We start from the raw sequence: 19963 nt of genomic DNA, 5'->3' as shown, positions 1-19963 counted from the left end.
GAAGTTTTCAGAGAACTGTCCACGATAACTCCAAGATCTTTCCTGATTTCTCGTAGCCAAATTAGCCCCTATCATACTGTACGTATAGTTGGGGTTATTTTTCCCGCTGTGCATTACTTTACACTTATCCACATTAAATTTCATTTGCCATTTTGTTGCCCAATCACTCAGTTTGGTGAGATCTTCTTGGAGTCCCTCACAGTCTGCTTCTGTCTTGACTATCCTAAACAGTTTGGTATCATCTGCAAACTTTACTACCTCACTGCTTACCCATTACTCCGTAATTCTTCTGAGTATGAGAACACTTTCTAATCATTCATTTCAACTAGGTGTTTGTGGTTTTTTTCAACTAGTTATAAAGAATTAAGGTATTCATGTTGCCCAGCAGAGGGAGCTATGGACAAATAAATACACTGCTCTGCTTTCCTCTGAGTGTTAAATGCATGTATTGTTTAAAAACAGGATTAACTGAGTACTACACAAAATTATGGCACTTAGAGGTTAGTTTTAAATACACTGTTTTGCTGGTTGGCCAGGAGTATGCTTTTAGCAGTTAGAGGCACTTGTATGCTATTTTGTACAGAGTTACACGAACTTTTAATGCTATCAAGTATCTAGCTACGTTCAAGGGGACACATGTTGACAATACAGTGCAAAAAGTAGTTCTAAAAATAGGAGTGTGTTCTTGACCTTGATTCTTATTGATCACAGTATCAGCAGTTTTGGTGACGTGTTCTTAGGGGCGTAGGCAGGCCATCGATAGGTGTCCCTCACACAACTGCAGGTTGCCAGGAAAGCACTCTGCACTCAATTTGAGCTAAAAGTCAGTTGAGAGAAGAGGTCATTGTTGCATTTCGTGCAGGGCTGGCTGAAAACATGAAGTAGCCACAAGAGAAATTAGGTTTGAGAGCCCAGGGGTTCAAACAGAAAGGAGGCGTTGGAGCTGCCTGCATTTGACTAAGGAGGGTGATTTGAATGGAAGGCCTGTGCTGGAAGGGCGTGCAGCATCTGAAGCCTCGTGTGAGCTCCTGAAAAGCAAGGGACTTGGCTCTTGAGTCTGACTGCACGCACGCACGGGGCATTTTTTTTTTTTTGGCTTATCCAAATACCAATTCCCTTTGGTAGAGAGCAAGCTTGAAAAGTTTCAGCAATGGAGAAGTGGGACAGCAGTGCAGGCACCTCTGCTTTCCACATGCCAGACTGGATGGTGAGTTGTTCAGTTTATTACACAGCTAATTGGTGGCTACTGGGTTTCTAAAGGGGTTTTCTCTTTGTCCAGTGGATTTATGCCAGGCACAATTCTACTGCAGTGTACTCAAGAATAATAACATTTGCCAGGAATGAGAATCATTAAGGTCAGAGGCAGGCAAGATCCAGTAGTCCCATCTCCCTGCCAATGCAGGATTATTCTTCATTGTACTTATATTGTCCAGTCTAACTGTGAAAAGTCAAATGGCAGTAGAAATAGCCTCGATCTATGAAATGGGTGTACTGTTTTCCTATTTCACAGAGATATTGTGTAAGGACTTAATATTTATTATAAAGCAATTGGAGATGCATAGAGGAAAAAACCACTTGATGTGAAGAATAATCTTGCATTGTCTACTCTCAGAACAAGTTATGCGTAGCAAACATGCTTTATTATTTCTTTGGCAGTCTGAATATTTATTACTAAGTAAGACTCTTGTCTTTGAATTGTATCTGTGTTGCTAACATCTGTTACACCTTCCTTAATGTTCATTTTAAAACAGGCAAGTGCTGCTCAACCTCCCCTGAACCAGTAAGAGGACAGGAGAGGAAACACAATGAGGACTAAAATAAACTTTTCTCTACTTTGCTCCTTTGGCACTAGGAGTTCTTGATATGGTTGACAGCTATGATTCTGTTTAGAAAACCAGCCAGCACTTGAACAGTTAAAGCTTGGGGGGAGCTTCCACCAGAGAGAGTGTCTATGCAGCTACCGTGGATTGAAAAATGTGAGCCACCCTAGTGCAAAAGCATGGATGGTGCTATATGAAGAGCTACTACTCCTTCACAGATTGCTATTCACGTTTTACAGCCTAACTTCTTTCTGTGTGAAAAGCTGAGTCCTATCAGCTCTTCTAAGGAAGGCCTTTGGTTTGTTTTAGAACATTATCATGACAGATTTGGCTGTCTGTAAGTACTTTAAAATGGGTTGCAGCAACAAGTGTTGTAAATAGTCACTGGTGAAAACAGTATTTTCACTGGTCTGATGTAAATACTTAACGCTAGAAAATATTTTTTCAGAGAACCTGTTATGACTTGGTTTGAGCTTTGTTAGTCTTCTGCAATAATTCAGTGTTAATTAGTCTCTCTACAGAATTTGCTAGTCACTAAAAGTTTTCCAGTAACTACTACTAACCTGTCATTTTCTATCCCTTGGCTGCTGGCTTTCTATAGAATGAAATTCTCTACTGTACTTTACTCCCAACTTATCTTTTTTTTTTTTTGTCACACTATCAGGAAGTAGTTATTACATTTGAAGGTCAGCATTGATAAAACTTTGCACAACAGATCCCCCTCGTTTGACACATCAGAAGTGTCGATTTTACACTTATCTTCAAATAGGGATTTATGTTTATAGACTAGATTTTAGTTTGGTCATTTATAATGCCTACGGTAGACCTCTTGGCAAAGAAGCAAGTGCCGTACTCATACTGGGATCTGAGCCGTGCTAGCAAAAATATAAGCTTAAATGTGGTGGTTACTAGCAGGGCTCCAATAGTTTCACTTTGCTATCTGGATATATATGTTTTCTGGAAAAAAATGTAAGGAGTGTGTGCTACAAGGTCCCAGCTTCAAAACTTTTAGTTGTGTATAACAGCCATGCTTAATCATGCGCTGTTGGGGGAAATAATGACCCAACAGGTGTTTTCTCTAACTTCTATGGTCTTATGATTTTATACAGTGAAAGACAAAGCCTTTTGTTACCTGAGCAACTTTAAATAATGTGGGAAGAACCTTGCCACTTGGCCTCACCTGTTGCCGTGCCGCTACAAACAGACATAGTAACAAGTTTGGGGAACACTTTTCTCCATTTGTAAATATTTATCTATTTCTTTGTCCCAGTCTCTCTTTGGCATTGTCCACATGACACCGATTTTTAAAAGTTTCCCACCAGCACGCTTCCAAACATGATTGCTATGTTGGTAACACTAATGTAGGCTAGGGACTAGCAGACAGCAGCATTTTTACCTGTATTACACAAGCCTGCTCTGAACAGGTACATATGAACATAGTGATAACATCCTAGCATCTGCTTGGAATCTTACATCCATTAGCACTTCCACCAATGGAGCTGCATCAGTCTGGCAATGAGGAGAGGTTTTTTACTGAAGAAGCCTAACAACTGCAGTCAGGGGGAGTGATTTTTCAGACATCGAAGTGTGACTGTTCTATTGGTTTGCTAGGACCTGTTTGAGCAGGATGTAGTCTGGGCAAGCCACTGAGTGTGAGGGTGGGATTGAAATATATCATGTTTCACCTCCCCATTGGCACAGGCATCCATGAAATCTGAGGACCAAGTTCAGCCTCCATCCCGGGTCTCCTGTGAAGTGATAGAATATTCTCATCTCTCAAGATGGAGTTTGTACCAGTCTAGGCGGTGGTCTGGTACACCGCAGTGAGAGTCTAAGTGTACTAGAATACTGTAGGTCAACAGTCCGCAAACTTTTGAGGATCATGTCCCTCTTACTCTGTCCATGTGTTCCTGCCTCCCCCCACAAAGCCCGGGCCACAGCTTGGAACACAGCTGGGTTTGAGGCCATGGCCATGTGTGGGAATAGGGCAGAAGGGATGCCACAGCCAGGCTGCAGTGAGGACTGGCAGCTGGCCTGTGATCAGGTTTGGTTCTACCCCTGGCCTTGGCTGCTGGCGAACAGAGCCATGGCTGGGGATATGGCCAGGTGCGTGTGAGGCCAGGAGCTGGTGCTGCAGCTGAGGGCAGGGGCAAGATCAAATTAGCAATTGGGCTGCAGCAGGGCCTGGCAGCCAGGCCTGAGGCCAGGTGCAACTCCATTCCAAGCCTGGCCCGCAGCCTCATCCCTGGGCCAGGAATAGAGCAGGAGAGGGGGCTGGCTTGGGCCCTGCTGCATCCCCAGGCTGGTTGTCCATGCCCTCCTAGGAGGGTGGTTTCCACACTTTGGGGACCTCTGCGCTAGATGAATGTCTGTGGCCTCCGAGACAGCTAAGGGCATGGCTACTGCAAGACGTCTGGATAAGAAGATAGATTACTAGGAGAAGTTCAGAGTAGGGATGTTAAAGACTAGTCGTCTAGTCAACTATCCAATAAGCACTTGCTTATTGGATAGTCTTTCAATTATTTGATACCGCCCCCGCCCCCCCCCGCCCCCCCCCGCCCCCCCACTGCCTCTATAAGATAGAGGCAACAAAGTGGGAAGTGGGGGGGGTGTACTTCAAAGTGGCAGTGCCGCATAGCGGCGCTGCCACTTTGAAACCCCAAGGCCGCCTCTGCACAGCTGATCTGCGGATCAACTGTGTGGCGGGCTGCCCCTTTAAAACGCCGCCTCTGTGCGATTCAAAGGGGGCAGTCGTGGAGCCCAGGGTCAGCTGAGGAGTCACCCTTCCCCCCCCCTGCTGGAGACTCTAGTGCATTTCAAAGCAGACATGCCATGTACATTTCAAAGAAGGAATGAGGAAGTGCCTATCGACTAGTCGATGGAAATTCCGTCGACTAGTCAGTTAGCCGCATTTTAAGACTCTTAGTTTAGACTGTGCTTCAGAAATGCAAAGGGTTAAAATGTACGCGTTAATCTGCTGAGTTAGACTCCATGTGACATTTTAGCTGCAGGGCTGGAATCTTAAACACTTAAAGCTTTAGCATAGGCCTTGGCTCCACAAGTAGCGTTGTCAGGATTACACGTTAATTTCAGGCATGAGAGAGTTTGATACACACACACACGCAGCTCCCTCCTCATAAAGGATGTGACCCATAAGTCTTTTGAACATAGCGGAAGAAGGCAGGGTTAAAGTTAACTAAAGAACTTAACCTTCACATTTTATACTCATTTCACGCAGCTGTTGTGTCACAGTGGAGGGAAAGCATTGTGTCTACCTCAGCAAACCAGTTCTGTGTGCTTTGGAGCTGTCACGGCTATTAAGACCACACATCTCTGATTTCATGTAGGAAAGTGGAATAGGATATAAAGCATCTCTCCTGGTTACCAGGGTCTTGCGTATTGTTTTCCTTTCATGAAAAGTGATGGGATCTTAGTCACTGGGAACTCTTCACAAGTCTAGTGGCTAAAGCACAGTTTTGGGAGTAAGGAGGCAGGAGTCCTGGGTTCACTTCCAGTCTTTGCTCACTATGCGCTCTGGCAAGTTGCATACCTGTCTCTGACTCTATTTTTCCATCTGTTAATAGGATAATACCTTCCTCGCCGGAGTAGTGGGAGCACTCAATAAAGCACTTTATAGCACTTCCTATTAGTATATCTCAAAGGGCAAAGTATTATCATAATAATCATGCTGGTCATAACCACTGTAGGTGAAGTTGCCAAAGAGTTTCCATTTTAATCCTGTTATTTACACAGCTTCATAACTTTCTAAATGTTTTGGGAGGCTAATCACTTGTTCTCTGCCTTAAGTTTGTCATTTTGATAGAACTTTTTGGGAAGTTTGAATAAAATCATTTAACCCTGTTGAGTGTTCTGAGAGGCTGGGAATTTTCCCATTGGAAAGAGAAGTTCTTACCATGTTTCTCACAAGGAATAACTAAATAATAGCTAGACTATGAAACATCTAACCTGGCATGTATAGAGAACTTAGTGATTGTTACATACCAATTAGCTGTAGAGTACAGGCAGTCCCCGGGTTACATGGATCCGACTTACATCGGATTCCTACTTACAAACGGGGTGAGGCACCCCCGCACTAGCTGCTTCCCCCCAGCAGACCAGGGAGACGCGAAGCTAGCGCCCCCCCCAGCAGACCAGGGAGATGTGGAGCGGCTTTTCTCAGCAGACACTTCAGCTTGAGAATAAAGGACTGAGGGAAGTGAGGTGTGGGAGAATAAAACTGAGCTCTGGAGAAATGTTTGGCTAGAGTTTTCCCCTACAATATGTACCAGTTCCGACGTACATACAAATTCAACTTAAGAACAAACCTACAGTCCCTATCTTGTACGTAACCCGGGGACTGCCTGTACTCAAAAGCTTGCCCCGTTTTGTTTCCACAAGTCCGTTTGCTGTGGAGCAAGGAATTTACAAATTCCATTAGCAAATCCCCATAAACATGTAGGCTGCACAAAATTAGTATCCACTGTTTCTTTTTCTTTGTTCCTTAAAAGAAACTAGAGCTGTTAAGTGAAAAAAGCTAATGTTACTGCAAGCACTGTTTCCAAAATCAAGTACTCAAGACATTTCCAAAGTTATTTCTTCCTTCAGCATTTGCTCCTGTATATTACACACTGTTTTTATTGGTATACAGTAATGATACATTAAGGTTTACAATTAACAAAGCGAACAAGAATAAAAAATATTCCATACACACAACATGATCACTTAGAGGTTGTAATCTGGTCCTCCGACAATGTTTGAGTCTAAACATACAGACTCATAGACTTTTAGGGTAGAAGGAACCATCATGATCATCTAGTCCACCCTCCGATACATTGCACTGTTAAAAGCTCTTTTGTTTTTGTAGAACAAATGATTCATAATGTGTGTTAACCATGGTCTTTAGCTGTGGTCCAATGCTGGACTTTAGTAGGACTGCTTATGGTTCTCTACATTTTGTGGTTCTCTACATCAAGGAACAAGCATGCTGCAACCTTTTTTCCTGGCAAGATGGTTAAGTTGTTTTTAGATTATAGGCGGTGTTAAGCTTTGGTGTCTTAATCTCTCTCTTTGCTGAATAAAGTGGTGTTTTTTATATTGAAAGTGCTGTTTGAGTGAATTTTCTTGATGTAAAATCTTAGTAGAGACATGGCGCATATAACTTTAACTTCACTCTGTTTAATGGAGGTCAACCTTATATTCTCTACTTGTTTACCTTGAATAGCTATGTCAAGGTAAAAAAAAGTCTTCTTTAGGATTTTACATTAAGACCATAAAATCACACCTTTTTCGTTATGGAGAACTAGCCTGAGATGCAGCAGTGGTGTTAAGCCCAATGTCCTGGTAAATTTCCTGGTGGAATAATTTTGTGCCTTTCAAATCCCCTGTGCACTTTCAGTTGAATATAATCTATTTCTTCACTTTGTCCTAAGCTGTGGGGTGGTGTTCCATTAAACAGCTGCACCATTTTGCTCTAGAACTGCAGTAGCTAACATTCAGCAGTGAATGAAACTGAATATTATAACACCCAAATTTCATAGTGGTGGAGTGTTGTCTAATGCTTAAAGCAAAGGAGGAGGAGCTAGGGTTCCCAGGTATGCAGTAATTCTTACTGTTTAAGTGTTTGGAGATCCTCTTACGGAAACGTGCTATAGAAGAGCAACATTCCATTACTGGAACTCAGGGCAGGATCTGGTGAGAGCATAGAGTACTGGGGGAAGGTGGAAAACTAGATGCACTTTGCCATATTTGTTTAGACTTTGCCATTAACTAATCCAGTTGTGTACTATTACTCTCCTAGTATAAAATATTCTGGCCAAACACACTGATGTTGTGAGCAGCCAATAGCCTTGACCATGTCCATGTCAGAGTAGCTGGCTGTGGAATGATGATCTTACCCATTAAGAAAGAAAATGAAAATCTCTCTTGTTTCAAGTCTGGTATTACACATGAGGAAACCTGTGCTTAGGAAATGTGTGACACAGCTGTGCCCCTGTGTGACACTAGCATGAGTGCTGTTTGCCAGTGCCTTTCTGTGCCTGTTTTGTCCCTTCTCCTTTTCCCCTTTCCCACACGGAGGAGGGGGGGAGGGGAGGGTATCTCTAATAGGGATGTGAACGACTAGTCGCTTCCTTTCCCCCTTGCTGGCTCTATCAGAAAGAGGCAGCAAAGGGTGGGGGGAGAAAGGGGTGCTTCAAAGCGGCAGCGCCATGTGGAGCCTGGGGCCAGACCCTGCCGTTTTAAAACACTGACCCCAGGTTCCATGTGGCACTGCCGCTTCGAAATGCCACAGGAGCACGGGGCCAGCAGGGGACTACTTGAGTCCCCCGCTGGCCCTGTGCTTCCCTCAGTGCTTTCACCTTTGAAGTGTAGCTAGGTGAAAGATGGTTTCAACAAAAATATCTGATACACTTGACATGACATCACAATTGACATTACATCTTATTTAGAAAATACCGGACATGTCTATTTTCTCAATTGGTTTCCCGATCAAATACTGGATCACCCGGTTCCAAACCGGACACCTGGCCACCCTAAGTGTAGTATCAGCCCTGGGGCTGTTGCTACACTTCAAAGGCGAAAGCTCCCTTATCGACTATTCGATTAGCTGATTAATCTAAATTTAACATTCCTAATCTCTAACATAGCAACAGAGGGATTCTGAAGCAGCAGCAGCTATGTGTTCGTCTTGTCCCCCCAAGTGACCCTGTGCACTCAGAGGGCTTGACCTTCCCAAGGACAGAGAGCTCTGTGCTTGCTGCCATAGGGGGTTAACATCATTTGAAAAACATTTACCAACCCAACAAATGCCCTCATTGTTTTAGTTGCCCATTAGTTAATTTTGTTCTAATGAGGCTCAGTTAATGTAATCATCTGACATTGGGAAAGGGAGGTGGGGGCGAACCCAAGTTAAAAAGAGCCTTATTAGCAAGTTAATTATAGCAAGCAAGAAAATGTACCGGTTATATAAATAAGCAATTGTTATGCATGCACAAGTCAGGCCATGTTAGAAACTGCTGCTAATGGGTTAGAGGTCAGGGAACATTGTAACCCGGTGTAAAACAAAAAAGAAAAAAATGCCGGGACTTGTTTGTTAGATGCTAGCAGAAATGCCTCATTAAATCTTGGGGTTCTTCCCTGCCAAATGGGCTATTGGAGAGGGAGCTGGAAACCCAGGCAAGTCTAGCCCTCTCCTTACCTGCCTTCCTCCACTCCCCTCCACCCCCCAGTAAAAAAGAGACTTGAAACCAGAGCAGACAGGATTTCTGATGCTGGATGTATAAATGAATGGCCAGAAAGGACACTGGACTGGAAGGATTGCAGAAGGGCTGTAGCTAGTGACGCTATGCCGAACAAGAAGAAATACAAAGTGAATGGCGATTCAGGGATTAAAGCCCAGGTGAGGGCAACCTTTAGGTACTGTACTGTAGACTTTCTAGAACAACGTGCAATTGTTTGTCTCTCTCTCCAGTCACTTACTTTTGGTATCGGCTAAGCCCCTTCACCTGGTGTGAATGCAGCATAGTCTCCAGAGAATGCATCTGTGTCTGTCCATTTCCTCTTGGGAATGGGGGTTTAACTGCCGCTGCTTGAGCTGAACTTGTTATTTTAGAGCTGTTCAGTCGTTTCTCTTCAGACCGTGCCGTGCTATGGGAGAGTATAATGGACATTGGGGGCGGGGAGGTTGTATAGGACAAACCAGTATGTGAAAACCAGAGCTGCTGATGGCCATACATGCTATTGAACTTTGTGAATCGGTGCAGAGCTGGTCTTAAAATGGGACTCGTAGGCAGCATCCTTGGGAAGAGAGGAGCTTTATCTCACTTCTTTACAAAGAAGTGAGCATGCACCTGCATTTAGAAATCATTAACCCTTGTGGCTCTGGTAACAATTCCAGTCTGAATCATTCCTTCCTGCCACCGATCTACATGGCTGTTAGAAGCAGTGTATATATAACCACAAGTGGTCAAAGCAGATCAGTCTCCTAAATCCAAATGGTTGTAGGTTTTAAGGGTCTCAGAATTTATCACCTGAGCATAAACTCTCCTGGAACACTGTTACCTTGAGAGGGACTTTTATTCCTTGGGATAAACAAGACCTACATGTAATCAGTATCCTTGCTTGTGTTGGTCTCAAATAGCAAGGGAGAAACCTGATTACAGAGTATGGGGGTAGCTTGTCTCAGGTGCAGCCAGAAAACAGCTCTTTCTCGGGGTAGCACAGCATTGTGGAGACAAGCTGTGAATTAATAGTGTTTTAAATTAGAATTATGGTCTGACAATGAAGGTTAAAAATCTCACTTAGTCGGTAGGGCATGCCTCTATTGCAGAGATTTCAATTCTAAACTGCACTCCTGATCTAGAAATTGACATTTAAAAAAAAATCATACCTCCACAAAATATGATTGTGTATATCACCATCATGTTGTGTGTACACATATAGGTAAGAAATACACATATAACATGCAACTAAACTAAGCTGGTTCCAGTAATTGTCCTACGGAAACTAAATTTGAGTTACTGACCTACACAGGACTGTGAATAAGAGTGGAAAGATATAGTTACATCAGAGGCACTTGGTGAAATGTTATGCTAGTTACAGCACAACTGATGTCTGGACAGGAAGATGTATCATCACTATAGTGCTGCTCTTGGTTTCGTAGATAACTGCCATATTTTGGGGTTCAGTGCCTTGTTGTAGTCAGTCACTCTTGACTTGCGTCAGGATTCTTGAGTTAGAGCCGAGATGTGGTAAGTAACATGACCTGGGTTCTAGTGCTGCGTAACTTAGTCACTAGTTTACTCTCTAATTTGGCCAAGTCACTTACATTCCTGTGTTACTTTGGAAAAAGTGCTTTGAGAGACCTATAATATATGATTGCACTCTTTACAGTATTTTCGTTGAAAATCCTTGAACAGATGTGCAGTAGAATTTTAACAGAAGGTTGCTTTTGTTCTGTATTGTGCAATTCAAGTTATTTGTCCTTATTAGTAGCCTTTTAGCATATCTAACTTTTCCTAGAGCATCATTTGCTGCCAATAATCTGATGGGGTGAAGCTCCTCCAGTCATTGAGGGAGCTGTCTGAGTGAAAAGAGCATTTTTATAGAAAAACAGCAATCTGTGTGTACGCACACACCCACCAGTGTGGCACACGCGCACACAGTAGTGTGCCTAGAATCATTTTCACAAGGAGTAGAGTTGCTTGAAGGCTGGATGTGGAACCTGATTCTCACCTTACTTTGAATGACCACTTGCAGTTTTCTGTTTGTTGTCAGATGTTCAGTAAATGCTAGCTGTAGGATTATCAGAGGAAGTACCTGGGTGGTTGTCGCAAACCTTCTTACAAGCCTTTCTGCCATAGCTGTGACTGCAGCTGAATAATTTTTTTAGCCCCATGGCCCTGCCAAAGTTCCCAAACAGTTCTCTGCATTCCCCCTGGAAACCTGAAAGATCCCCAGATCAGCCCCAGTAATCCCTACCTGCTTACCAGGCTTCATGTCATGGCCATGTTCTGATGAAGTGGTCTAGTCTGACCTAGTCAGGATCCCTAATAAATTGTACAGAGGAACCACTGGTTAGTGATATATTATTCCTTCCCTGCACTTGCTAATGCAAGCAGTGAGAGAGTGGGATTGTAAGGTGAGCAGTCCCTTGTGGCAATATAGAGCATTACAGCTTAAGATACTGTCCTTCAATTTGAGCTGCTCCCAGAAAGGAGTCAAGTACCAGGCAGTTAGGAGAAATCCTTAAACAAAACTAACTACTTGAAATATCTTAAAAGGTTAATCATTCCCACTAATGGTTTTACAGTGCTTTGAAGATGTAGATGCTTAACCTTATTGTTTAGATCCTCTCTTGGTGCAGTGTTTCCTGTGAAATCAATGGAGCTTTGATGATTTATACCAGTGAAGAATCTGGCCCTTTATTCTTAATTTTCAAGTGAAGAATTATTTCCCATTTCAGTAAGAGAGCGCTAACATGTTAGCACGCAAAAAATGTTAAAAATTAGCTAGCATAAAAAACATATCTGTGACTAATAGACATGTGCTCTGCAATGTTTGCTAAATTGTGGCATACTACTAGTGATTGGAATAGGGAAGTAGACTACTTAGTGTCTGTCCTTGATGCTGCCACTGAATTGCTTTGTAATCTTGCAAGAGTCAGATGAAGTCTTCGTTTTAATTTCCCTGTTTGTTAAAAGTTGAGTCCCCACCTCAGATGTTAGCTCAGTGCTTGAAGAGCACCTTGTGCTCGGGGTGAACATTTGCTAGAGAAGTGTAGCTAGGAAAATGAGAAACTCGGATTGCTTTTGTGTGTTCTAAATAAGTTGAATTTCTATTTAATAAAGAGCCTTTTGCTGAAAGCTATAAGATGCACCTTTTTAGAGGCTTGGAGGGTCTGGGAGTAGGCAGTGAGTGATGGAGCTGTCTCTGGTAGCCCGCCAGTAAAAAAAAAATCTGGTCCTGTTGGTAGCTGTTACTATCCAACGTATGTTTTGCCTACGTACAATATGGTTTCAGTCAGTCCCTATCACATCCATAAAGGGGTTGAAGCACATTGGCAGAAGAGGATGGTGAGCCTTTTCTGTAATGCTTCCAGTGTGGTTTTACTCTGAATCGTGTCTATATAAAAATGGTGCCATCGTAGCAGCTCTGTCTGCTTCATGTGGTCAGAAGAGATCTGCTGACCTGATGAACTAAAAATAAGTTTTGATTTCTGTTAGCTTGGCAAGACAACTCAAGGAGACCCTCCGCCCCCCTCCTCCCCCATGTACTACAGAAGAATTATTTTCCATCTTCCAGTCTGTTGTATATAAATTCACTGAAATTAATGGGATTGCCCAATTGTTGCTAAGAGCCTAACATAGCCGGTAGGATTTTGATTATTGGTGGTGATGCCTGAGATGGAAGAAAGTTTGCTTGAGTCTCAGATCCCAGACTATCTGTCGGGCTGGCAGTTACCACTCTCTTCCCATCATTTTATTAGTTAAACAAACACATCTATTCACAGGGGGAGAATAAAGACTGGTCCACACCATACAGCGTTTATACCACAGTTCACTACTAGCGCGTTGCCTGTAAGTGTCAGAATATTAGTTTCAGTATCTTGGCCAAATTCTGATCTGGAGAATTACAGTTTTCTAACAGAAATTTCCTATGGGAGTGTCAGCTGTAAGTGGTGTCTTTCACTTTTTGACCTGTTACATAAGAGTTTCCTGTACAGTGTTAAGCAGCTGTTGTTTTCCACCCTAGAGAAGATGATGTGATCCTTTCTTTACTGTATGATCCAGCTATTACTTTGTTCTCCTTTTTGACTTTGTGGCAACCACATTTAGATGGTCAAGAGGCTGGGTGTTTCTACAAGTGCCACACCCCAGAATTGCAATAGCCACATCTTCTATGGCAAATCCTAAATAATCCATTGTGTGAGCGATTGCTGTGAAGGTTGTTTTATTTCGGCCATTTAGTATTTTGTAGAGCAGGTAGCTAGCATCTCACACTCTCCATATTTCTTGTCAGACCTCTGCTCGATAAAATAATCTTCAATTCTACAGACTTTTGAGGGCCTCTGTTATGACTAATAACCTGCACTGTTTTCAGTTTTAGAAAAAACAAGTTACTGGAACAGAAATATCTTTATTCTTCTAACTTGTGTGCCTGTTGGTAAAAGTGATTTAATCCTGAGTTTGCAGTGTTTGTGAAGGAGAAATGGGCTTACGCTATGTGTGCTAAGATGCACCCAAATTAATACCTCTATTATGTAATAGAAACTGCTTCTCTATCTCCACTGAAATAATGTGAATAGCCCCTCACAATGTAGTCTTTGAGGCTGTTAGGATTAGCTTATTCTGTCAGGCAATGTTGTTGGGTTTTTTTATACTACATATAACTGGGAGTTCTTTCTTAACAGATCCAGTTTGCTGACCAAAAGCAAGAATTTAACAAGCGACCAACGAAGATTGGTCGCCGTTCTCTGTCCCGGTCCATCTCTCAGTCATCTACAGATAGCTACAGCTCAGGTAGGTACCATTGCCGGCTCCCTTATGTTCATGTTCCTCTCTAATTCGCAAGTGCTTTTTTGTCTATATGTCTGCTGGGCCTTCGCTTGCAGCTTGGGGATCTCGTAGTGTCTCCTTTATTACCTCTGTGAGATTTGGGAAGGGAGGCAAAGAGAGGATGTGCTGCAATTTTCTTGATTCTATATACAGTTGGCTCTTGGATACTAAACTAAATGGATTTCTTATGCAGAGTCAGATTTAAAACTCAAATTTAGGCTTTCCTGTCTCTCTCTAAACACTCTGCTCCCTCTCAAATCCTTTATATGTCTTTCTAGCTCCTTTGGCCTTCCCAGTCTTTGTGCAACTTCACACTCAGATTATGACTGTACTTGTATTTTATCTTGTTCCTCCATGTGAGCTGTGCTGATTGATCTTTAAGTATGTGTCAGGGTTCCATTATAGTCACTTGTGTGCACAAGATCGGTCTTTTGAACACAGAAACTTAATAGGCAGCAGATTTGTCAGAAGCGGGGAATGGGCAACAGATTGGGTCACATGATAATTCCGTTCTGTTTGTTCCCTCTGAAGCACCTGGCGTTGGCCACCGTGGGCAGACAGGACACTGGGCTTGAGATCTTTGGTCTGACCCAGTGTGGCCGTTCTTATGTATGTTCTTTTGTTATGAACAGCAGCGTCCACTAGAGCTGCACATGCTTAATCTATACGAAGGCATAAAGGGTGGAGTGGCTCAGTTCCATCTGCCTATGGTTGTGCGATAGAACCTAGTGCATGTCAAAGCTGCTACTCTATAGCTCCAACTAAACCTCTCAGAAGTCTTAACAATAAATAAAATAAGTCCTCTTTTGCTTCCTTTGAAGAACCGCTATGAATGAACTCAGCCTGTTTGGAGTGATTTTTTTCCCTGTTCAGGATGCCTTAACACAGCAAACTCTAAGCCTGTGGGCTTCAAATCCTACCCTTCCTGCAGTAGGCTAATTCCATTAATATAGGCGTAGTGGATATCTCTTCTGTTCGGGACAGAGTCATATATGGTAGGTACCAGGTGTGCTGGTGGTTCTCTTTCAGGAGATGCAAGCTATGAGATGCACAACAGAGGAGTCATTTGTTGGAGCAATCCTTGAAGGTCTTTTTGGACCTCAGGGAGACAGATACCAGGTAACAAACAGATGATCTTCCGAAAGCCAGTCCAGAGAAGATGGCACTGAGAAAATATTGAGCCATCACCTGCAATATCAAAGTTCAGCACTAAGAGAGGTTTCCCTGAACACAAGGGCAAAGACTCCAGCGGGAGCTCTGTGTCTTCCCACAAGAAACGACCATGTAAGACTTGAGAGGGAAAACTACTGGGCATCACACAACATGAAAGAGATAGTGATAGGGGATCACCTACCACTTGAGCACCGAGAGAAAGTGATGACAACCTTCAGCATGTATGTCTTCAACAGAATCACTGCGGATGCTGAGCACGCCCCTGGAAGAATTTAGAACTGAGGTACTTAGCAGTATCGAGCAGACCCTGCTACCAAAAATGCCATTCACCTCAGTGCTGCTCCTCTTCTCTGTCACTGGACAGGATATTTGTATCTTCTTTAAGCAGAGAATCCTCTCCCTAGATATCCCTGGGTAATGCAATAGAAAGATCTTGGTGGCTATGGCTCTCCCTATAGAACTCAGCCACCATCACATCAGCAATGTCTCTGGACTGGCCAATTTCAAATAAGCCTGCTATAACTCTCTGGCATGCTGCTGTGGCTCTATTGAGCTTGGTGAAATTTGCCTTCATAAGCTTCTAGGAGCCAATCTCTATCTCGTTTTGGGAAGAGAGTGTCACTAATGGCCCTTCTTAGCACATTTAAACAGATTCACACTTCATATTTCTAACTTCATATGCCAGAATGATAAATGCACAGAAATAGAATGTACACATTCAGCAGATTGTAGCTTTTCAACTGGCATGTTACATGGTGCATTTTTCCTAATGCATCTTCAAGTTGTGCATATTCATATTAATATTTATAAAGCAGGGGGAAGTGTGACGCACCACACAACTCCTTTTTGGGTCAGGATCTCTGCAATTACAAAACTGAAATTTCAGATTTAAACAGCTGAAATCGTATTTGTAATTTTAAAAATCCTTTGACTGTGAAATTGACCAAAATGGACCATGAATTTGGTAGGCATGACCTTTGGAAGTCACCTCACCCGTACCGCTGGGTGTGGTCTGCCATAAGCAAATATGTAGTAACCAACCAGAAGGGGTTGCTATGGAATTCTATCATAGAACCATTGCTTCACTTATGAGGGACTCCCACAATAGACCTATTCATTACAGAATACGTCCGCTTCTGACTGAACTTTTGCTCCAGAGAGGGCTTCTTACTAGACATCTTCTTGTTACAATGGTCTCGATCTCCTATATGCCTTTCCACCAATTCCCCTGATACCCAGATTAATATCCCAAATCAGACTGAGCAAGGTCACGCTGATTGTGCTTTACCGACCAAGGCACACTGGACTGTTAGACTGATTGCAAATGTGCAGCCCACCCCATGTCCATCTCCCAGTCTACCCAAATGCGATACCTAAAAATCATGGTCAACTAATGCACCCAAAGCTGCAATTGTGGCACCTGACTTCTTAGATGTTGGCTGGTTGAATATTACTAAGAGGGACAACATACTATGGCAACATACAAAAACCTGTAGGGGAACACTTCAGTCTTCCTGGACACACAATTGCAGATCTAAAGGTAGCCATCCTGCAGCAAAAAAACTTTAGGACCAGACTTCAAAGAGAAACTGCTGAGCTACACTTCATCTTCAAGTTTGACACAATCAATTCTGGATTAAACAAAGACTGTGAATGGCTCGCTAACTACAAAAGCAGCTTCTCCTCTCTTGGAATTCACACCTCTAGATCAGCTACTAGAAGTGGGCCTCGTCCTCCTTGATTGGATCCACCTCGTCATCTCCAGCCTGATTCTGGCTTGCATATTTATACCTGCCTCTGGATATTTCCACTACATGCATCTGACGAAGTGGGTCTTTGCCCACGAAAGCTGATGCTCCAACACTTCGGTTAGTCTATAAGGTGCCACAGGACTCCTCACCGCTTTTGCAGATTCAGACTAACACGGCTACCCCTCTGATAAGACGGACTGCTCTTGACAGGCTCGAGAAGGTCTCTTACCAGGCATTAAGTCGTTTACTAGAAAGCAGTCCTCCAAATGGAAAAGGCTTTTCCTTGGGCAATCCAATACAATTGGGACCCAGGAGAGATTCTGATAGCAAGGATCCTGAAATACATGCTTCACTGAAAACATGCTGGACCTACGTTTAGTTCTCTCAAATTCCACTCTGCAGTAAAATCAACTTGCCATTTGTCAATACAGTTGTGTTTAGTTTTCTAAGCATCCAGAGGTATTAAAATTCCTCAAGGGCCTCCTGTTTTACTTATTCACATATTAGAAGCCCAGTTCCCATATGGAATCTCACCATAGGCCTCATGAAAGGTGTGGAGCATCTTTTTTTCAAGGTCCTGTTGGATTGCTCAATGCTGGTTTCTGTCACCACAGCCAGGAAGTTCAGCAAGGCTAAGTCTTTATAGTCGAACCCCCTCATGCATTCTTCCATAGAGCCCAAAGTTGTGTTGAGACCACACCCTAAATTCTTACATACAAGTGGACTGAGAATTTCACTTCAATCAATCATTTAAGCTGCCAGGCTTCTCCTGAAACAATGTTCAATGTTAGGGGAGAAGCAGCTACACTCTCCAGATTTTTCAAGAACCGTGTTCTGTTACTGTAATGTGGCGGAGCCTGTCTCTTCACCTGTTCATGGCTCTATCCCACTCATCAAAAAGAGAAGCCATCTCATGACAGAGAATCTGAGTGGATCTCAGCTGATAGATACACCGTATGTCAAATCGTTTTCCTTCCAAAATGTGTCAGTATCTGAGATCTGCAAGACATCTCCATGGAGCAACCCACTGGCTTTTGTTAAAGCTTATGATCTTGTCATGATAGACAGGTCTGATGCCAGAACAAGGAGCAATGGTCTCAAGTTACAGTGTGGGAGGTCAAGTTGGACATTAGGAAAAACTATTTCACTAGGAGGGTGGTGAAGTACTGGGATGGGTTCCCTAGAGAGGTGATGGAATCTCCATCCTTGGAGGTTTTTCAGTCTTGGCTTGACAGGGCCCTGGCTGGGTTGATTTAGATGGGATTGGTTGTGCCTTGGGCAGTGGACTGGACTTGATGACCTCCTGAGGTCTCTTCCAGCTCTATGATGCTAAGTTGAGGAGGGCGGTGCTTCAATTATCATTTGACTAATGCAGCTGGAAATATTCTTTCCTGCTATCCAGGGAGGATACTGCTTGCCAGGCACTTAGAGTGGAATCTACGCTGATGTACTCAGAGAATTGTTACCCTATAGTAACTGGGGTGCCCACGACCGACTCCTCCATCGCTTCTATTCAGAGCGCTCAGCACCATGAGCTTTGAACTGAGGCAGGATTGAGGCTGCATCACACCTTATGCCCATGTACAGAAGCACAAGGTGGCAGCTGGGGCACGCACCTTTGACAGACTGTTATGCAAAATCTCCAATCGTGCACGAGAGGCATGATCATGGTGGGATCCACATGGACTGAAAAACCACACTTACTGTAGGGTGACTACCTTCTTTGTCTTCTCCTCCCTCTTTTGGCTCTCTGGCCTGTCTTGCTTCCCCTACGATTGGGACAGCCTCCCGTGCTGTGTAGTCCAAATGTCCTTCCTCTCTTGTCCCTTCCGCAAACCCACCCCTCTAAGAAGCCACCTACGCTGATTTCCCTGGCAGTGTCTCATACTTGAACCATTATCTCAGTTTCTCTGACTGAGATTACAACGTTTTGGGGGTAAGGGCTCTATCTGCTTCATGCTCTCTAAATAGAATCATAGGGCTGGAAGAGACCTCAGGAGTCATCGAGTCCAACCCCTGCCCAAAGCAGGACCAACCCCAACTCAGCCATCCCAGACAGAGCTTTGTCAAGCCAGGACTTAAAAACCTCTAGGGATGGAGATTCCACCACCACCTTAGGGAACCCATCCCAGCGCTTCACCACTTTCCTTGTGAAATAGTTTTTCCTAATATCCAGCCTAGACCTCTCCCACTGCAACTTGAGACCATTGCTCCTTGTTCTGCCATCCCCTACTGAGAACAGCCTCTCTCCATCTTCTCTGGAACCTCCCTTCAGGGAGTTGAAGGCTGCTGTCAAATCCCCCCTCACTCTTCTCTTCTGCAGACTAAATAAGCCCAAATCCTTCAGCCTCTCCTCATAGATAATAATAGATGGAGAATTCACCTTGTGGCTTGGGGGCAGCCTATTTAAAAGTGTGCTTGATCATTAATGACTGGGGGCAGTTTTTTTCTAATGTGTGGACTCTCTCTCTATTGTTGCAGAGGAGAGGCCCCTGCAGCTCAGTGTGGGCTCTTCCCTGCTATGCTCAGCACAGGCAAAGGCCAAGGAAACTCTCTCTGCCCCCAAGGAAGCAATGAAGATATGGCTAGCTCCTCCAGGTGTAGTAGGGTTTTCACCCACATGTTTGTGTTGGGCTGCTGTGTTTCTTAGTATTATAACCCACTGCTTTACTCTGGTACTGTGTGAACACTCACCCTGCGGTGGGGGGATGATCTGTTTCTCCTACAATAGCTATATTTCCTCACAGTAGGTTCCTAGGAGGTGCAGAGGAACAAATGCATGCTGTGTTCTTCCCATATAAAGATTAACCCACGGTCAGTTTTCACCATACCAGATATACAGGCAAGTATGTCTCAGCGAAGTCTCAAACCAGGTCTGGGAAACCTTTTTGGGGCTGAGGGCTGCTGCCCCAGGGACAAATCAGTCGGAGGCTGCTCACAAGTGAGAAGCCAAACAAACCCAACCCCTCCTCCCCCCGGCAAAACCCCAAGCTCTCACTGACTGGCCCCTGACTTTCCCCTCGCACACCAGAGCCTAGTGGGGCCCAGGCTAGTAGATTTTGTGTGTTCTAGACCCTCTGTAGACCTGAGCCTCGGGGGCTGGATCCAGGCAAGCCAGAGGCCGCATCCAGCCCCCGCACCTGAGGTTCCCCACCCCGTATTAAAC

At 43.8% G+C, this 19963-nt stretch overlaps 1 protein-coding gene across 3 annotated transcripts in view; it reads left to right on the top strand.

Moving 5' to 3' along the window:
- The window catches only part of AHCYL2 (adenosylhomocysteinase like 2), a 174923-nt gene that overhangs the window by 98146 nt on the left and 56814 nt on the right, over positions 1–19963 (top strand). Inside the window, exons 1-2 of one of the 3 annotated variants that reach the window (XM_006120333.5) lie at positions 9075–9216; positions 13729–13837. In XM_006120333.5, the coding sequence (XP_006120395.1) occupies positions 9163–9216; positions 13729–13837 (163 nt within the window). In that variant the 5' untranslated portion in view covers positions 9075–9162. Of the gene's footprint in view, positions 1–9074; positions 9217–13728; positions 13838–19251; positions 19396–19963 lie in introns of those variants that run through there. The other 2 variants (XM_075925413.2, XM_089778071.1) reach the window with 2 other exon arrangements.

This window comes from Pelodiscus sinensis, chromosome 1 (assembly GCF_052426305.1).
Source record: "Pelodiscus sinensis isolate ZL-2025 chromosome 1, ASM5242630v1, whole genome shotgun sequence".
NCBI lineage: Eukaryota > Metazoa > Chordata > Testudines > Trionychidae > Pelodiscus > Pelodiscus sinensis.
Note: the sequence above shows the minus strand (reverse complement) of the source record. Positions and strands in the feature narration are given on the sequence as shown.